Source organism: Psammomys obesus, unplaced genomic scaffold (genome assembly GCF_907164565.1).
Source record: "Psammomys obesus unplaced genomic scaffold, mPsaObe1.curated_primary_1811, whole genome shotgun sequence".
Taxonomy (NCBI): Eukaryota; Metazoa; Chordata; class Mammalia; order Rodentia; family Muridae; genus Psammomys; species Psammomys obesus.
Genome location: NW_026592586.1, coordinates 257998 through 278939, shown reverse-complemented (window position 1 = coordinate 278939; position 20942 = coordinate 257998). Strand labels below are relative to the sequence as shown.

At 43.5% G+C, this 20942-nt stretch overlaps 1 protein-coding gene across 1 annotated transcript; it reads right to left on the bottom strand.

The window, feature by feature from the left end:
- Positions 1–1981: 1981 nt before the first annotated feature.
- Positions 1982–3451, bottom strand: LOC129682226 (histone H1.2). The gene has a single exon (XM_055614480.1). It carries the CDS (start codon positions 3411–3413, stop codon positions 2775–2777), a length of 639 nt encoding a protein of 212 aa, XP_055470455.1. The 5' UTR covers positions 3414–3451; the 3' UTR covers positions 1982–2774.
- Positions 3452–20942: the final 17491 nt, after the last annotated feature.

The window sequence follows — 20942 nt, the reverse complement described above, 5'->3', positions numbered from 1 at the left end:
GGTATTTCCAGTGACAGGAGTTCATGTGGTACAGGGAGGAAAAGGGAAGGACAAGAAAATATAGTCCTGCCCATCTCATATCTATGTCCTCCCCTACAATTTTGCACTTTTCTACTCTTTTTGCTCAACAGATTTGGTTTTTTCCTTTCTGGTAGCTGTAGGACAAGTCCCAGTCAAGTAATATCAGTTTACCTCTACTCCATCTTTTAACTATTTTTAAATTTTTAATTAATTTATTTTTGTTTCAGGATCTCAACTATGTAGCCCTGCCTAGCCTAAAACTCACAAGACCAGGCTCACCAGAACTCATGGAGATCCCCACTGCCTCTGTCTCTAGATTCTTGAGATTAGTTTTCTCACCACACCCAGCTCAATTCCATCTTAAATGGAAACGTTCTCATTATTTCAACTAAGCCAATAACATCAAAAACAATCAGATTTTCCACCTTCATAATTTCAGTATATGACATATTAACAATTCATATTTTAAAATCTCATTATAAACAAAGGTCTGAAGTCATTCTGAAGTTCTATTTCTCTATATTGTCTCCACAGCCACAGGTGAATAACTGAACATTGGAAATAATATAAATTATGGACTGAGATGCACTACGAGTAGAAAAAAAACTATATATCACAAAGATGCAATATAAGAAACCAAGAATGTAGAATACCACCTACTTTATATTCATTTCACATTGAATGACAAAATTTCAGTGTAGAAGATTTAAAGTGGGTTTCATGTGTTTCTTTTTATTCCTTATGAATAGTGCTTTTAGATTTTAAATTACATACGCACCTTGCTCACCTTATGGATCAATAAGCAGATCTGTTCTAAAATTAATTCATTTGTGCAGAGATTGCTTCAATAATGAGCGTTAATGTTTTCATGGGATGTCCCTAAATGAAGCAAATCTCAGTGTTACTGTCAACAATAAAGGTGAATTTCTAGGATTAAAATTAAGAATAGAGACATAGTTGGAGAAGATTTAAATATTTATAAAGAGATAAAACAAATACCTGAACAGAACGCAGTCTCAATAAAAAAGCCAAGAAGCTTTCGTCTCAGTGATGGGATATTAGAAAACATCTCAAAACACATATGTAAACACCAAAGAAAATGAAAATAGCTGGGCGTGGTGGTAAAGACCAGCAACCCCTGAGTCAGGCAGGAAGGTCAGGAGTTGCAAACCAGGGGCTACAGGGTGAGACCTTTTCAACAAAATGAATAGCGAAAACGAGTGCTGGGGCCACGTTTCAGTGGCAGGAAACCCGCTACCATGTTCAGTCCCCTGAACAACTAATTAACTATTAATTCAAATATAGAAGGAACGCCTTAAAAGATCATGAGAAACCAGGAGGTATTTAATCCCAGCACTGGGTAGAAGGAAGCAGCCAGCCAAAACTACACAGAGAAACCGGGGCCGGGGGCGGACACAGACAGACAGGACAAAGAGGTGGGGGCTAGGAAGGACAAGATTGTGAGGAGAAAATTAGTTTTTATCCCCCAGTGAAGTCATGAGGTATCAGCTTACCAAACATTATTTGAATCCTCGTCCAGAACCCTCCACACTTAAGATAGCACTGTGAATAGTTAAGAGTGTAATTCTACCTTAGAAACTAACAGAAAGATCCAAATTTAGCCAAAGCAAAGACGAAACAAAAGCTGGGAAGAACCGAGAGTTCACAGTCCTGAGAGCTTGGGGTTTGTGAGGATGAATGTCTATTCCACTTTGCACTGAAGGACTGAGAGAAAACAGGTTTTTCTGATCTCTTTTATCCAGGTGATGAACTCTTAGGATACCAAAGTAAACACCAGATCCATTGTTATTGAAATGGTTGTTCTGAGTCTCTAAAAGTCTTCAGTACAGGAACAGCAACAGCCAGGCTCCAACAAAAACCTGTTTGGATTTAGTGAAAAGCAGGAATCTCAATCTCCCCATCGGGCAGAAAAGGCTGAGAGAACTAAAGGACCCAACGCTGAGTGAAAACTAAAGGTTTTTATTAGAAGCATCCAACACACTTGCAACACACAGGCAGGCAGTCACTTATCCTTTGCTTAACATATCGGAATGCACAGAGCACAGCAGGAAAAACCTCGGTTATTTCCGCGAGGCCGATCTCCACCGACCACACACCCCATCGCTTAAAGAAACCCTACGGGCAAACGGGGAAGGGAGGCAACGCCAGTTGGGCGGACGAAACGATCGGCCAATGGTCGTGCACTTGGGAGTGGGAAGAAGAGAAAAAAAATGGCTGACCAGGCTGTGACGCAGCTCGGACCGCCCCACCCCGCCCCGCGGAGGAGACGAACCGAAAGTCAGGAGAAAAGCACCCGGTCCCGGGTGCCACCTCACCGGGAGGACGGGAGGACGGGTCTCCGGGGAGGCGGATGTGGGCCGGGCCCCAGCCCGCTCGCACACTTCCTGGCCGACGCCGACGGGCACCGAGGCGCCCGGAAGTCCCGGATGCGCCTCCACACAGGAAGCGCCAACCTGGGGGAGAGACCGGCGGCCGCGGGCTGGCACCCAATCAAACCGAGGACCGGAGACCGGGAGGGGGTGGGGAGCGTCCAACCCGCGGACAGGGCGGAACTTTCAAACCACCTCACGGGCCGGCAGCACCCGGCGCTGCCCCGCGGGGGACCCCGCCCGCCCCGGAAGGAGCCCCGCGCAGCCTGCCGCGGTGCCCCACCCCGCAAGCGTCCCAGCTCTCTCGAGTCGGAGTGGTGGCTCTGAAAAGAGCCTTTTTTGGATCGGGAGGAGGAAGGCAGCCTACTTCTTCTTGGCCGCCACCTTCTTGGGCTTGGTGACCTTGGGCTTGGCAGCCTTCGGCTTCACGGCTTTGGACGCGCTCTTGACCTTCTTGGGCTTGGTCACCTTCGCCTTCTTGGGGCTCTTGGCCACCTTCTTGGTCACGGCGGCCGCAGCCGGCTTCTTGGCCTTCTTGGGGGTCTTCTTGGCGGCCTTCTTGGGGGTGGCGGCACCGGTCGCCTTCTTGGGCTTCTTGGCCGCCCCCGCGGGCTTCTTGGCCTTGGCCGCGCCCGCCTTCTTGGCTTTGGGCTTGGCCTCGCCGGAAGCCGCCTTCTTGTTGAGCTTGAAGGAGCCGGAGGCGCCGGTGCCCTTGGTCTGCACCAGGGTGCCCTTGCTCACCAGGCTCTTGAGCCCGAGCTTGATGCGGCTGTTGTTCTTCTCCACGTCGTAGCCGGCGGCCGCCAGCGCCTTCTTGAGCGCCGCCAGGGACACGCCGCTGCGCTCCTTGGAGGCGGCCACGGCCTTGGTGATGAGCTCGGACACCGGGGGGCCGGACGCCTTGCGGCGCGCCCCGGCGGGCTTCTTGGCAGCCTTCTTCTTGGCCGGCGCCTTCTCCGCGGGGGGCGCGGCGGCGGGGGCGGCGGGAGCGGTCTCCGACATGGTGAGGATCTGGAACTCGGGAACTAGTGGCACAAACACCGATGGAGTAGCGCAGGCCCGGCCGCCGTATATATAGAGCGCAGGCGCGCGCTGATTGGTGCGCCGGCGGCCTGCCTGGCTGGCAAGTTCTGAGCAGCCGCGCCGCGCTCAACTTGTGTTTGTTACACTTCATAAAAGGGAGAAAATATCAAAATGTCTCGCACCAAATCTCTCGAGTCTGGTCGGGAAAGGATCCGAGGAGCCTCGGGCTTCAGAATATAGGTTTCTTTTCTCCTCATCTCTAAAGACAACGCGCCTAGGCGTCCCTAACTCCCCCAACTCCAAAGGAAGTCCCGGGCAGATAGAGACCACTTTCTGTTTTTCTTCTAAATTACCTGGTCGCTCGTTTGCCCCTGAAAGTTCTTTTTCTCAGGGATTGTAGGGCACATGCTTCCTTTAATTTAGGGACAAAAACAGAACGATTTCCGCCTAAATTTTTACGACTATTCTGTTTCTTCGCAAGGGAAGTAACACAAATGCTTGGTGACTTCTGAGTATAGACCCACAACAACCATGGACCAGGACAAGGATTTCCAGCCTAAAGCAGTTGGGGCAAGTTGAGAGGGAGTTCATGGGCCTTGGGGGTGTTCCATGTGGTGGGGGGCTTAGGACTTAGATACCTGATTTAAAGACACTGACTCTCAAATGCTTCTCACTGGTGGGGGCGGGGCACCCTTTTCACTCCTCTGAAGGGGAAAGGCTGGGCTGTATTTTTAAAGCCCTTGTTTCCCCTCTGAGTTTTGTAGGGTAGGGGGTCTAGCCCTGAAGAATAGAAATAATAAGAAGGAAAAAGAAACCCCATTAAACCTGCATGAGCCCCCCCCCCCCAAAGCCTCAGTTAGGGACTTTGATGTATCTGTTTTTAAAACAACGAGCAAATAGTTGTTTATCATGCTGCAATACAGACATGAATTTCAGACAGACATGAAATTCTAATCTAGAAATCGCTTCTCTTGGTACAGGAGGGCCTTCTGTACTTGGAGACTGTAGGGTACGGATGGAAATAAAGGCACTGACTTTACTAAAGCCTTCATTTGACTTCATATGACTGATCTGAAGGTTTGAAATAGAAAATTAGCAAATTTTCAACAGAAAGAGACAGGATATGTACAAATTATCATGCCTATGTGGTAGACAGCTGCATGTCACCTCTTCACAGCTCCTCTGAATATGGCAATCTGTATTTCAGTCAAGTTTGCTCTGTTAAAGTGTTTGGCTTCATATTTTACCCTTTGGCTCCAAATAATTAACAACTGGGTTTTTTTTTTGTTTGTTTTCTATTTTGTTTTTGTTGTTGCTAGAGAAAATGCAAGGTAAACACTCTGCTTGTAGAATTGATACAATTCTATACTTAGGGGCAAATAACGTTCTCCTAATTTTATCAGAAATCTCTGTTCAAGAATTTGTCTACGTGAAAATGTGTGGTGAGGTTGTTGGCATTGAAGTGTGGTAAAGTCACAACATCATACAAATTGGATTCGGCAATGTTTGGAAAACAAAGCGTATTTTGTAAGACTGAGAATGGTCCTGTGGTTTCACTTAATAACATTTGTTTAGCACTTGCAAACAGCATCTTCCGAGGCTTGTGTCCTCTGGGAATTAACAGCCTAATGAGATTAGGGATGGATGAGGGCCAGCAGTGGAACCAACTCAGAGCTGCCATCCTGTATGGATTTTGGAATAAGGATTTTAAGAAATTATTCAAAGCATACAAACAATTGAAGCACCTTTAACTCGCCAACATGATTTAGTAAAAGAAATAAGAACACGTCACTTGGCTTTGATTACTTGGAAGTAAATGAATGCCATCCTCATCTGAAAACTGTCCATCTCCCCCAGGGAAATAACTGTGTGTGATCCAGCTCTCCAACCTGCTCATCTTCCCATCACTGTAAATTGGCACCTTATTTTTAAATCTTAGACTTGTAAATTTTCAGTCTTGTGATTTGTTTGCTTATTATGACCCTTCAAGTTGAATCCATCAAATCAAAGCTCTTTAAAATCTATTAATTAATAAAGTTTGCCTGGTATAGATGCAAATTTTTTGCCATAGGAAAGATTACCCTGAGAGCTAAGTTTGTATTGCACAATAATAAACTGAATATCTGACTTTTCAGCCTCTTGCAGCACTCCTGCCTTCCCCCAGTAAATACTCACTTCATCATCCTCTGTCCTTTGAACAGACTTTGTCTTCCAGCTTGCTTCCTCAGTTCACTCACTCTTCAACATATATGAGCTTACCACATGTAGCATTTATATGTGCGTCAGACTTTTAACAGTTTGAAAATTACATGCGGATTCTTGATTAGTCAGACTGTCCTGAGGGCATCTGATCAGAATCTTCAGAAGTCACCCTCTAAAATGCAAAATATAAAATTTGGAACATCGACTCTAAAGCACTTAATAAGTGTGCCATGGAGTCTTAGATTTTGAAGCTTATGGACCAGAAAACTTCTGTTAGTATGAGCTCCAAGCAAAAGTTCACATAAAGGATATGACCTTCCCATTCAATATCACTGGCTAGCCACCAATGAAATGATTATACTGCTGAAGCGTTGTGATGATGTAATCTTGTATGTTTCCAACTATGGTGAAGATTGCAGGCAGCTAAGCTTTTATCATGCCATATCTTCAGACTGTGTTCCCAGCAAAGGGCAGAATTAAATATGCAGAAAATGCACAGGAGCTGGAGACAGAAAAGCTTAAAGGCAGGACAAGTGTAAGGAACCAGGCCTTACACCTTTTCTTTTCCATATCCTCCCTCCAACATTCCAGAGTGGAGAAGCAGCTTTTACAAGTAGCTAGTTAACTACTATCAGTTAACTACTGTATACCCCCAACAGATACTGACATGGATTCCAACTTGGAGTGATTGAAACCTGCTTTTTCCAAACACATCAAGGGATGATGCTAACAGCCATAGACACCTTATTAGCAATGCCTGTCTCAAAATGACAAATAGTAACTGATCCACTGTGATACAATTTTGGCAGCATAAGAAAAATTATACAAGTGATGTCTAGAAATAACATTGAACAATACTTAATTAACTTATTTTTTCAATCTCTCCAAACGGATATTCAGCAAGATTAAAACTTTGCTACAATGTTTTCCTGATTGATACCTGAACACCTGAAGGATCAAATCCTAAGTAACTGAGCTTTTATGCCCGAGTCATCCTCAAATGCAATGGAGAAATTGACATGCAAAATAGTAATAAAGCACACAGGTGGGATATAACACAAATAGAGAATTACAAAAAGAGACATGCTGCAAAACTTTCTCCTGACACTTTGGAATTGCTGACAGAGCCCTGGCACAAACCTTCTTATTCTCCTCCTTCTCTTCCTCCTCCTCCTTTCTCTTCTTATCTTTCTCCTCCTCCTCCCCTTCCTCCTGCTCCTTCTTTTTCAACTTTTTTCAGAAGACTTTAAAACAGCTTCAAAAGTTCAAGTACACCTTCCTAAGATACAAATGAATCGATCATGACCATATACATGTTTTCTACCTCTCCAGTCTATGCTTACAATGAAGGCACAAGAGGGAGACAAAAGTTGGACAATCACCTTGATCAGAGCCAACGCATCACCTCACACATGGTTGTGTGGTAGGAAATATGTAGCTAAATGTATCAAGATGTTGCCTTGTCACCCTGAGCCACCAGCATGCTGTGGACACATTGCACCAGACACTCTCTGAGCACTATTTAAGCGCAGCCAGCACACCTGCAATGGACATAAAAAAAGATCAACCAGCCAAGGAGAGCATCTCCTCTCAAGGCCTGGTTCCTTCGAGGACAGGGCCAGACAAGCACTGAAGAACAAGAACTCACCCAGCACTGAGGCTAGGGAGGCAGGAGGGTCAGAAATTCAAGACAGAGTTCAAGGCAGACCTGGACTGTGTAAAGCCTGTCTTAAAAAGAAAACAAGTGAGAATAGCTCCTAATCTACTATTCTCCTATCTTCAAGCTCTTAAATTTCAAGCCCTTTCCTACTCCAATCTTGCAAGTCCTCTGAAAATCTTTTAACATGCTAAATTTGGGGTGTACCATTTTAGGAATTGAAGTTAGGTGTTAATTAAATTAGGTAATCTGGTAATTGATGACCATGACTTATTTGCTAATCCTTTATGATATAAATGTAATGAAGTGCATTTGTAACTATATACTATTCATATGCATGCTATGTATTTTACACTCGAGAATTCTATCTTGTGCTAAGAGAAAACATACAACATCAGCTGGAAAGTTCTTATGCTTAAGCCCATTTGCACACCATACCAGGCTAATCCAAAATGTGCAAGGTTGCTTTTGGGTGGATGTGACAACTTGCCGGTGATGTCCAGAAAGAAGAGACACAACTTTGAAGCTAAAAGGCTTGATTTAATCCCACTTCCTCCATTCTGTGATAAGACCATACCCAGCTCCTGAGCAACAAATTCCACCTCGAACATAGTGAGGATTAAGTAATGAGTGCTTCCCACCCAGCTTTGAAGTAAATGAGTCACTCCTCATTTAACAGTTATCACCACTAGACCCTTAAAATTTGAGAACTATCAGTTGTGGGCATGATTCTCAGAAATGTAGCCCTCTCCTTAATTTGGAGAGATGGATGAAAGTAAATTGACTCCCAAAAGTTGGAGACTAGTTTGGACAACATATGAGATAGAGCCTTTCTCAAAAGGGGAAAAAAAATCAATTGAACCGAACTTGAACAAGGTAAGACTTGAAATTTTCTATATATAAACTACACAAATCAAAACACATTCCTACCAGTTAACCAGTTACCATTCTGTTTCCTTTTATGTAGACAGGTTTTTACCCTGCAAATACATGTTAGTGTGGAGTTTGCATATGCTAGGAATCACAGCCAGTCAACATGTCATGCTGTTTGCTTTAGTAGACACTAGATGGCAGTCCAAAACAACGCTACCTTTAGATGCCGTTCAAATTTCTCTTGACCTAGATAATTATTACTGGCTATGTTCATATTTTTCTATCTCCTCCAGAAGTTATTGACACCATTTGGCAGATAATAGTTCCGAGAAACTGGAAATCCATGAGAGGCAGTCTCTCCTCCAGGCAGGAACCATGGGAAGAAAAGATTAAGTGCACTGGACTCTTACATAAGTGATCTAGAGAATCCATGTTGGCTCATTCACTTCACAATGAGTGCGTTAGCAATGACAAGCCTATCACCTGCTGGGCTTAGGGAATAACTAAGTGAGTTAGGCACTCGTCCTCATGATGGAGCTGCAGAATGGAGGTCTCCAAAAGGATAAGTGACACTGGTTGTGAGAAAGAGCACATTGGGGATGGAAAGGAACAACGGCTCACTTTATATGGTGCTAGAGTTTAATAACAAAGTCTTAAGTTATTAAATCCAGTGCATCATATTTTTAAACCAAAATGGCCACAGTAGAAAGATGGGCAATTAAAGGGATACGCAGGCAAAGGAGACCGTCACCTGTGTCCAGTGGAGGTTTAACAGCGAAAGCCAATAATTGCAGCTCAATTAGTAATATTTGCCATGAAGGCTGCCTTTGTGGGGACAATATTCCTTTTATATGGAGATGTTTGAAATAAGCAACGAAGCAAAAACAAGGCCTGAACAAATATGACCTTCCAGTAGTTCTTGATCCTTGCCCGTTCATGAACCTGAAACTTTCTGGGAAGCAAACAGACAAGATTATAAACTTCATTTACAGTAAAAAAGACTTGTGTAATCTCGGTGCTCTGCGGTTTTACCTTATCAGCTGTCTTCCCACCCAAAGGGCTGTCCTGTGTACGTAAATCAGGAGCTGCACTATGATCTCACTGATGACCCCGAGCATCCAACCTAACTTCAGAAGCCACCAAGCCATGGACGTGACACTGTAAAGTCCCTTAAGCACTGCTTTGTTGAGAATCCCTTAGTGGAAACTTCCCTTCTTCATGTCTTTAGCTGGCCACTGTACCTGGCCACACTCTGTCTGTGTTGAAATCTCTTTTTGTTAAACTCTAACTCTGATTACAATGACTTCTCCTGAAATTATTATTTTTTCAATGCCAGTATGTATCCGGGCTCCTTGTGGGTAGCGTCTCTAAGAACCCAGAACTATGCCCCAAACTGACCCACTTATAATCATAGCGTAAGAGTGGCTTCCGTCTTAAAGGGAGAAAAGTATGAAATTCATAGTTAAGGTCTATTGATAATTGTAATAATAAATGTATTGACCATGGTATGTCAGCAAGGAGAGACGAAAGGCTCGTAACTGTGCAGTGAGCTCATGGTCAGCCCGGCACCTGAGTGCCACCCCCCACCCCCCGAGACAGGCCCAACAAACCCAAGAAAAGCAGCCTACACTAAGGTGTGATTCTATGAAGGTTCAGCCGAACAGGCACTCCGCCACTCTTTTGTCATTTCTGAAATGGAAAACACAAATTAACTTAATTAAAACATCAGGCAAGGGGAGAGAAAAAAAGATTAAAGCCAGGCATGATGGTGCATGCCTGTAAATCCCAGTACTCAGAAACCTGAGGCAGGAGGCCGGTTAGAACTCCTTAGCAAGAACAAATGAATAAGAAATATTTTTTAAAAACATACACAAAAAAGAAAATCCACGTTGAATTGCTAACTAGCAATTTTAAACGGCTTTAGACAAAGAGTCAAACAAGAAAGGTTTTGATTGCTTGACACTGAGTTGTCCAGGGAGAGGAACACTGCTGAAGGGCAGCAACATAAAACAGGTTCCCCACAGCTCAGCTTCTTTCCTCACAGGAGGCTTTTGCAATTGCGGATGTTTGTACTGGTAGACATGGAATTCCACGTTAAAGTTTCGGCTGGCTAATCATTCACTTGGACACTGTTACTCAGCGGGTTTTCAAAGCTTTCCACATGATGACAAGACTGAATGCCCACAGCTGACTGGGACCGGGTAAGAAGCTGAGGCAGAAGGGAAAGTTCCACTCAGTCAAGTCTTCTCCCAGGACTGTCCACATAAGAATGTCTGTTTTCAAGTGGCCTGTTTGCTCCTTCGCCTGTGTGTTTGTTTTTGAGGCTAAGCCTCTCCGTTGGAGAGAAAACTACAAAATGGCCAGCAGCCAATTTCTTTCTTTCTTTCTCTCTTTTTTGAGACATATTCGCTCTGTAGCCAAAGCTGGCCTAGAACCTTTTGATTCAGGATGGCTTCAAACTTCGTGCTCATCACAATCTTTTTGCCTCAGCTTCCCAAATGCTTGGATGACAGGTGTGACAAAGTTCTTAAGAGGGAACAAGTTAACAAATGGAGAAAGCCTCACTCCGATGGATAGAATCATCTTTGCTCCATCAAACAGCTGCTATGAAGGACAGATAGTTTCTTGTGTAGCACCTTGGGTTCCAGGACAGGACCGAGGTAATATTTTTATGGCTGTTAGTTTAGGGTAGACACCAAAAGAGGAGATGGCTTGCTATTGATTTTATCCCAATAATCACAGTCGAAGCCATTTATAAAAAAATGTTGGACTATTTCCTGATAGAGAGCAACAGCCTCAAATAAACAATGATATCAGCCAGACCTGGTGACACAGGCCTATCATCCCTGCTATTCATGACACTGAGGCAGGAGAGTTGCAACTTCAAGGCCTGCCTGGGCTACAGAACAAGTCTAAAGCCAGCCTGGGCAACTTAGCCAGTCCCTGGTCAAAATGAAAATTAACAAAATGGTCTGGGGGAACAGCTCAGTCGTAGGGTGCCTCACGTGTGCACAGCCACTAGGTTTAATCTCCAGTTCTAGAAGAAATAATAAGTAATGCAATTGACAAAGGCAGTGGTGGTATATATCAGGATATGTAGTCATAGCAAGCCAGAGTTATCCTGAATCGGGTGCCAGGCCCCGTGCTGGGGGTTTTATACATCATTTTTGAGAGATTAGAAGTTAGAGAGATTCCCTGGTAGGCAGACAGGGAGAGCGGTCATATCTAGGTAACACAGGTGGTAGATTTCCGATATGATCAGTTTCTTCCTCATCCGCCCAACCTGAGACAAAGGTCTCTGAGGTTAAAACAATGGCCTGGAAGGCTGTTTTCACTCTCTCTCCAGTGGGCCCTTCCTGGTGGGTTAGCGCGAGAACTTGGGAGACCTGATCAGGACATGTTACAAAATAGTTTTGGGCCAATCAAACACACTACCTTTCTTCAAGCTAGCCGCCCCTAAAATTAGGGAAGAAAAACTCCTCAGAGACTCAAACAAAACAAAACAGCCCTTGAGAAGAGACTGAGTTTGGGGGCTTCCTGAGTCCCTCTCTGCTTTGCAGCGGGCCTTTTTCTCTGTCTGCTGCCCTTGTGTGTCCTTTCTCACGCTTTTCTTCACCCGCTGATTCCGTCTGCTGCTGTCTGCAGTGTCTGAGATGTCCCTATAGTAGGACTCAAGACTTTTTCCTCCTCTGTGTGAATTCTATAACTGGAGGAGAAAATTATCCCAGTCAAGCTCCCTATATAGAATCATGAAAAAAAAAAGCTTTTTCGGTTTTCTTTTAAATATTCTGTGAAATAACTTGTTTATTTTTGTTTTACAACTGACTGCCTGCAAACTGGTTTTTACTTCAGAGATCCCAGAGAGTTAGGACACACAGGCACGAAGGGCTATCAGACATGCACACTAACAGGAACTTAGTAGCTGTTGGGCTGAAAGGCTCTCACTTTCAGCCTGCGGGTGCCCAGGACACAAGGTCGGCATCTGTAAAGCTTAGTATTGTTGGCTTCACAGTATCTGGCATCACCTAGGAGGCAATTCTTCAGGCACACCTGTGAGTGACTATTCAGTTTAGGTTAGCCCGTGGGTGTACCTGTGAGGGATTATGCTGATTAACTTCACTGAGGTGGGAAGACCAGCCCTGATGAAGGGCTGTACCATTCCTTGGACTTGGGTCCTAGCCAACAGGGAAAGGAGAGAGCTAGCTGAGCATGAACAGCACTGCTCTCTTCATCCTGGATGTGAGTGCGCTTTGATGGCTTCTCTTGCTCTTGTATGAACTGCCATGATGGGCTGTACCTCCGAGAGTGAGCCAAAATAACCTGTTCCTTAAATGGCTTACGTCAGGGTATGTGATATCATGGTAACAGGAAAAAAAAAAAAAAACTAAGCTAGCATCTTTGCTTTCGTTTCAGAACTGTCTCCCTTATTACCTTTATACTTTTAGTCAGATTCGGACTCAAGGTCTGCAGGTAGAGGCACATTACTCAGCTAAGCAGTACTGAGTGATAACTGTCAATCTTCTCTTTTCAAAGCTGAAAAACACTAAAGCAAGGGTAATTGAGGTTGCTTCCTAGAGATTGCTCACCAGACAAAGAACTTGCCTTGTAGGCCTGGTGACCTGAGTTGGATCTTCAGATCCCAGAGATTAGCAGGAGAGAACTCCAGGATGTCGTCCTCTGATTTCCACATGAGTGCCAAAGGCATACAAATCATGCACACACACAAAATACATTCTCTTTTTCATTTTCTACGGGTAGTGAGAATTTTGGTTTCTTTTTTTTCCCCCCAACAAATGAACATTTATTTAAAAGAATTTACAAAATCATGTAACACTTTTACTTTCAAAAGGCATAGAGAATGTCAATGTTTTGAACACATATCAAAACACAACACAAAAAGTTAAAGTAAAATGTGGTAAATATCTCCCTCTTCTCCCCAGCTAGGGAGAGAAACCTGGAGTTGTCTCTTTCGTCTTATAGAAGACAGACTCAAAGGAGGAGGGAATAGAAAAGCAAAGTCCTGCTCACATGTATAAAATGATTGTCATTCATATAACACTATATCCACTCTGGCCTCATAATGACAGACCATTGAGCAGATATTAGGGTAGCATAGTGGTTTTTAACAAAATCCAAAGCTAAAGTCATCTTAGGGGTAAAAGGCTCTACTTGACTCTTTCTTTTGTTCTGAGGACTAGAACCTAATGAGCTCTAAGGTGTAAGGACTGGAGAGCTACACCTTGCTTTAGGAAAAGGCCTCAGAGATTTCTTTCTCTCAGTTTTTGCCTTAGGTTTTGAAGGAACAACAACTTTATTTTTGCTTAACTTCCCAATGGGCTGAATGTATATATCTCCCAATATTCAGGTCCTCGTTAAAGCCCAAGGGTTCCTTCTTATATTAACTTGTGAGGTCCTGGTGTTATTCTATAGTTCAGTCCAAGTGTTCCAGTTAGACTGAAGCTCTTACATACCAGGCTGCTCATCTTGAGATTCCCAAGATCTGTGTGTATTTCCCCATACTTCTAATCTTTGCGAATGGGTAGACATTCCCCACAGTGAAATTAGGGAGCCAAACCCGTGCTACAAGTCCCACCTAGTTCACTGCTTAAGCTCCTAGGTCTCATTGCCATGGTGTAGGAATTGCCTTGGGCTGAGGAGCCCTAAGATGACTTACAAAGGTTCTAGGCTGTGACCTCAAGGGAGATGGCAATTACGAGATTCTTTGGAAAATAGGATTATGAGAAGCAGGACTAAGTCCTGCTCCGACCTGGGTCATTCAGCTGCTAACATCGCTGAAAGTCAAAACTGTGCTGCAGAGTGGAAGACTTGACACAGCACCATGCCTTTGTCAGTGGTGACTAAGTGTTGTCTTGAAAAGTATCAATGATCTGGAAAGAAACCTCCAGCATGATGAAGTACCTGCCTCTTGTATCACCAGGACCAACACCAGCCCCCTAACCTTGCCTCTACCCCAGTCTGTTGGTCAGAGGAGCTCTTACCCATTAGAACCCCACTAGGCCTCAAAGACAGGGTCCAGCGGTGGCTGGGACCTAATTCTGTCAGAGTAGGAATCAACCTAAAAGCATGGGGCAAAGAAAGGACCAGTAAACCCTTATGAACTTTATGGAGGAGTGAAGAGTCTCCAAAGCGACACTAGGGTCCACCCTTGGCGCTAAGACTATTGAAACAATGAACCTCAAGGAATTGGAATCTCTCCAGAGAATCATTCTGGGAAAAGGAAAAAGCTGAAGCCTGGTGCCAGCCTCAGGAGGAACTTGCCGCCCGGGAAGAAATTCATACAAGCTGACAGGTTGTCAGGTCACCTTGCCAGGGAGACAGGAGCCAAGCAGGGCAGGACCGCACCCTGAACAGGAATGACTGATCGTGTGGATGAATTGCCCTCCGTTTATCCCTAAACTTCATGTACATATCCCGCAGGTAGGCTGAGTGCAGTAGGGCATGTCACTGAACTTTCCAATATGGTCTCAGTAAGTAACTCTTCTTCTGCTTCTTTCTACTGCTTTCTTTTTTGTTGTCCCTCTGAAGACAGGGGAAGCCCTCAGGGCTTCCAGGACCCAGGCCTGACACTAATGACTGGTGTCATTCTGACCAAAATCGCAAGAACCTGGAATAGGAACTTGAATGACATTTAATTTAACACTAACCAGTGGATTTGGGATTCCTATTTCAATTTGGAAAGGGAACCTCCTTAGTGTTCAGAAATCCAATGGGAGAAAGCAAGCCATTCTGGCGTTTGCTGCTGCTGAAGCAGAGAGTCAGAACCAGATACACGATACAGTTTCAATTATGCATCACCTAGGATAAGTTGTCTTTCTACTGACTCGGGGAACTTGGAACTGAGTGCTCCTTGTATGGGCCAGGGCATCTGTTCTATTTGCAGTTGTTGAATGTTTCTCTTAACGCTTTCATGGGTATTTCCTGGCCACTCTGGTCTGCTAGTCTAGTTGCAGGAAGGGCTAAGTTCCTGGTTTGAGGCAGCTTCCCTCTCACTGCGTGGACACAGGATGACATCAATTTCAATTTTGAGGCAACAAGATAACTGCTTAAGGTTATGAACTATTAAAACCCGCCCTCATTGATGTGCTTCCTCCAGTGTGGCTGTACCATTTCTCCAAAAAGTGCTGTCAACAGGAGACCAGGTGTTCAGCCAAGCGTATAAATGCCTACCACGGCATGATCAGCTTGCAGAAAGAAGTTTTAGCTGAAAATAAAGGAACGGGCACCTCAAGAGCACATTCCTCTAAGAACCTGCTTCCAAAATGATATGCCTTGCTCAGTGTCTCACAGTCAGACTTTTTAGATTATGGTGTGCTATGGCACAAAAATCTGTCATTCTTCCCTTGTGTTTCTATAATGATAGGCAAGGAAGGCCTGGACTAGAACCATGTAGGAGGAACTTATTGGAGATAGTACATAGCAATGGGGCCATTCCCTGGGGATGGCTATAGAGGTTCCTTACCTCCTACGTGTGGTAGGAGTCAGGCGTACTAAATTTGGTTGACCAAATGACTCTAAGATATCTACCTGCAACAGAGAATAAGAGGAAGACCCCAGAAAGCAATGTGCTAGTGAGAGTGGAAATATATAAAAAAATTTTTCCTGACAAGCCCTAAACACTGTGTATTGCAGTTCAGAGTCTTTATGGAACCCCCACAGAAATGTAGGCATACTTACTTTAGCGGGCGGTGTCGCATGACGTAAGGAAATCAGAGCACTCTCACTTGGTGACATGTGGCCGAGAGCAATGAATCGCGCCTGCTGGAAGGTTGTTTTGTGAATCTGTCCCTATGTCTGTCTTTTTTCTCTAAGGACTTTGCTCCCTTTTTCTTTTATTGAACAGCACAGAAAGCATCACATGGGGAAGGAATTGGATAATTTATAGAAATCTTTCCCAGAGTTTTACTAGTTCCAAACGGTTCCCAACTGAAACAGTTGCAAACAGTATGGCTAATGTCATTGTTTGTTTAAAAAAGAAAAAAAAAATTTTTTTGCTTTGCTCAGCACTTATGGTTGATATTCATTTTACAAGTCCACTTTTCAGCCAGCCTATTTGCTGTTTCCAGAAAAATTATTATTATAATACACGCACATTATATAGAAAAGGCCTTAGCACAAATGATTAAATGATGGAGGCACCATTCAGGCTGTAAAGCTCAGCAAGTAGGCAACACCACTAGAGAAATGAAAACAAAGACCTAATCCATCAAAGCCCATAGTTCTGGTAACTAAAGGCACTGTAACCTTGCTTTTTCTGCTTCTGTAGCTCTGCTCCAGGCTAACTGTTCTTGAAGTATGTCAACCCAGAACATGGTTTTTGTGCTTAAAAGCTCACTCTGGAAAAGGCTCTGTGCTACACAGGGATCCTGAGCATGCAGGATCCAGCTCACTAATAAAGACTTTTTCTTGGCAGAAACCCACGTCTGAGCAGTCTTCTCTGGTGAATAGCCCACAACACATTATTCTTAGCTTTGCATTAGCCTAGGTTGTAAAAGTTGATTACATGAAAAATCCAAGGCAAGTAAGGCTGTTTGTTACACTGTCCTCTTAAAGGAAGGTTAAGCAAACAGACTGTAGGCGAGCAGTTCTAAGTCATGTGGCCTCAAGGTATATTATAAACTCTGGCTGTGAGGTCTAGCAAAAGTTCCGGTCTCTTAGGATGTAGGGGGTCTTTCCATAATATCCCCTCACCCGATGGGAAAGCTTGCTCTCAATGCAGAATCAGTTTCAGGCTTCCCAGTTTCCAGGCTCATAGCTCGAATCTCCTTTAAAAAGTGAAAACTCTCTGCGGCCATTTACTGTGGTCAGCAAGTACACTGTAAGGGGTTTTCGGTCTTCCAGACCCACCAACCAGTTCCTGCCAGGAAGACCACCAGTGAAAGGGCATATGTGTGTTCGCAGTCTGTCAGTATTTTCCTTCGTCTCCCTCTGTCACTCTTCATCCACCCTTCCAGAAAATCAATGAATTCCATAGATATTTTTCGTTTAAGGGGTACATAAAAAAAATCATGCTGTTGTGCTTGTTTGCATTTTCTGTTTACTGAAGTCATGTCATACAGGTTTTTCCCGGTGAAGATGGTCATTTAATATATAGGTGTAGTGATGTGTTTTTATGAAAATCCCTCTTATCTTCAAAGAGAATGAACTCTTTTCAAACCTTGCCACCAGGTTAATATGCCCTGAGATATTTTTTTAAACTATGTACTTAACCTGCTGTCCTACTGTGTACTAAGCTTATTGTATTTAACCTGCCTTTAAACCAACCTTACTATACCTTGATTTCCCATGTAATCAGCTTTTGTAACTTAAATGAAATACATCGATTTAAATCTTAAACTATATAAACTTTAAACTTTTCCCAGAATACTGTGTGTTATCATTTACTGAGAACAGTCAACAGTTTAAATGCTACCTTAACCCAAATATCTCATAAATTTTGAAAGCAGCAAGGGAATATAGTTTCATAACATCTGTATGGTTTTGAGTGATATTCTGAGTCGTTATCAGGAAAGCGACTTTTGGAAAACTCTTAAAGATCTCTTAAAAAGAACCCCTCACTTATCTCACATACCATGATTTTTGTACAGCCCACTAAATAAAGAGGAAAGCCCCTTTGCAAGTCACAGGCACACCACACACACACACACACACACACACACACAGAGGAACAACAGACAGGCACCAAAAACAGATCAGATGCACACAACAAACATCAGATAGTCCAGAAACCATAGACTGCAGGCAGATGGAAGACATAAGGAAACAAGTGAAAAATTCAAATTTGGGCTCATTCTTGGCCAAAGTAACTCAATAGAAAAAAATCTGTGGTTTTATTCCTTAATGCAGCGAGTTACCCCCATTGAGGTTTCAGTAATGCGTTAGCTGACTTGCACTGCTTCTGATTCTGTATAACACAGAATTCCATTATCTCAGTGAAGTAAGCTGATCTGCTCACACCTCCTGGTGAGCTTAACGGGTTATATAGGAAAAATGGAGCAGAAGCCACAGTCTGCACTTCCTTCAGTAGTGTGTAAGGATCCCTAGGCCTTTTCTTTTTCTCCCCAGAGATAGGATTTCTCTGTGTAGCTCTGATTGTCCTGTATTCTTTTTGTAGACCAGGCTGGCCTTGAACTCACAAAGATCTGACTAACTCTGCTTCCTAAAGGTGGGATTAAAGGTGTGTGCCAGTAGATTCCTAGGTTTTTATCCCTACCAATGTTGGGCATTACTCAAATTTACAACTTGCTAATGCACAATGAAGTATCATTTTACGTTTCTTTAGTTACTCTGTGTATTGGGCTCTTCAGTGTATCCATTTTATGTTCATTTATTTAGTCCAGTTCCGCTTTGGAGTTTCTGTCTTTCTCTTACTTCCTGTACAGAAATTCCTTTTATATTCTAGTTACTAGTCCTTTTGTTTGTTTCAATTTGTTGTCTCTGCCATTTTGTCAGCTATAAAAGTTTGTCCATAGTACCTTTCATGAAACATGAATACTAATTTTGATGGGAAAAAAACCTTCATCCCTGCTCGGTGAAATCACTCAGCAGGTAAAGGTATGACATGGAAACCTCTTGTTTCTTTGAAGATTCAGTTTGGTCATGTGATGTTCTGCTGCAAGCTGAGAACAATGATGTTTTGCCCAGGTTGGCTTGTGAGAGGTTAAGTGATGTTTTTGCTGTGGGCTCTCATGTGAGAGGGGTGTGACTTTGGCCAGCTGAGAACATCCTTGTGTGGACTCTGAGGAGAGGAGTTATATAGAGGCTCACACACAGTGAAAGATCTCTTCTCGGACCGACATCGCTGCCCCGATCTTCTGCTTCGCAGAGAGAAATATTCCAGAGAACTTCCCAGGGCAATCCAACTGAGTCTTGAGGTTTTGTTGACTCGTTCCAATCGGAATCCTCTTGCTGCTTGGTGTGTTGGCCTTCGGACTGGACTGCTGGTATCCTGACAACTGAGTGTGGTAATCCCCTAAAGATCCACAGACAGGAAGTAGATAAAAGAAGTCTACAGCTTTTTTTCCCTCCTAATCTCCTATCTAAGTTGGGGGGTGGGGGTGGTGGAAGCGAGGTAAAGGTGTTTAAGGACCCTAAATAAACTGGGTTTGGTGAAAAATCTAAGCCTGAAAAGGTGTTTAACAAGCCCGTCAGCCTGAGTTCAGTCTCTGGGACCACATAGTGGGAGAAAAGACCCAAGTCGGGCAAACTGTCCTTTGATTTCCAAGCATGCCCACATAGTTATCCCCCACGCAGTAAATTAGCAAACATACACGTGATTTAAAATCTTTCATCTATCTCTATTTTACAGTACGGTATGCGCTTTTGACATTTCAGACTGTGCAGCAGGTGGGTTTTTTGTAACTCTGACTCACGTCCCTACTTCCCTGCAGTGGATGTCAGGTGCAGGTTTATGTTTGTGGGGCGGGCCCTTAGAACACGCAGTACACACATAGGAATGCAGGGAGGGAGGTTAGGCAGACGCGCATCCGTGGAGGAAGGTCATAAAGATATATCCCTGTGTGAGAGAGGTTAGAAACACGTGTCTGGTGGAGAGAGGTAAAGAACCTGCAAATACCTGTTAATCTGCTTCACTCTTCATGCCACCCCAGGAGGAACGTGGCTGGGACCATCAGCAGGACCCCTGCTGGTCCTTTCTCACAGGACTGTAAGCAGTAACCTATCACAGATATTTTCCCTGCACGATCTATGTCTGTCGCTGACATAACTTTCCCAGCACTTGTTCATTTTTTTGAGGTACAAAGCTTGAGTGGCCGAGGAGAACAGATGAAGGTGCTGCAAGAATTTAACAAGCAGAATGCACATTTATGGCAGCTGGACAGATACCCATTACAGCATCACAGAGGACGGAAATCCTCACCTTATTTAAAGTTCAAACAAGCTAGAAAGTGGTTTTACAGAGCACAATGACACATACTGGCTATACGACTAATAGTCTCCCCCAAGTCATTTGTTACAAATGATATCGAGAAACACCTTTTGATGATACAGACAACAAATAATCCAGACGCCCCTCCCTCCCAAAATGGATAAGGATCTGAACAGACATTTCCCCCAAAGGTTTCTAAAATGGCAATAAACAGGTAAAGTGATATCCTACATCACTGGTTATCAAGGAAATGAAGTCAAGTCCTGAGGTGCATTTTCTATGCAGTAGGTGAGTGAGGGTTTTAAAGATGGACAGTAAAAGGATGTAGAGAAATCAGAACTCTCAGACCCTAATTATGGGAAGGTAAAATGGTGTCTACAGCTACTGGAAAACAGTCTAGCAGGTCATTAAAAGGTTTAACATTTACTACTCCACCTCAGCTCATGGATATATATTATGTAAGAGCAATAAGAGCATAAGATGATATTAAATATACTCCAATGTGTATACAGTGTTATTCCCCAAAGCAGAAAATGGGAGTAAAATGGATAAAATGTGGAGTGATGTGTACTCACTAGAGAACATGATCAATCAGGACAACAATGTACAATAACATTATGGTAAACCACAGAAGTCACGCCCACACGCACTCACACTTAAACAACAGTCTGATGTTGTTCTACATTATATATTCTATTTTTAGGGCATGTCAGAATTAAGAGAAAATAGATGAGTGGTTATTCAGCCTGGGGAGTGGAGCAAAGGGGGTTTAATAATTTGAGAGGTGACAGCAAAAATTGAGTGAGGTATAAAATGTAAATATTCTAAAATTGTTAGATAGTGGCTACTAATTTCACTGCATATACCAAAA

Bases quoted from the DNA above. Each gene is read 5' to 3' on its own strand.
- LOC129682226 (XM_055614480.1), bottom strand. From the start codon at position 3,413: ATGTCGGAGACCGCTCCCGCCGCCCCCGCCGCCGCGCCCCCCGCGGAG.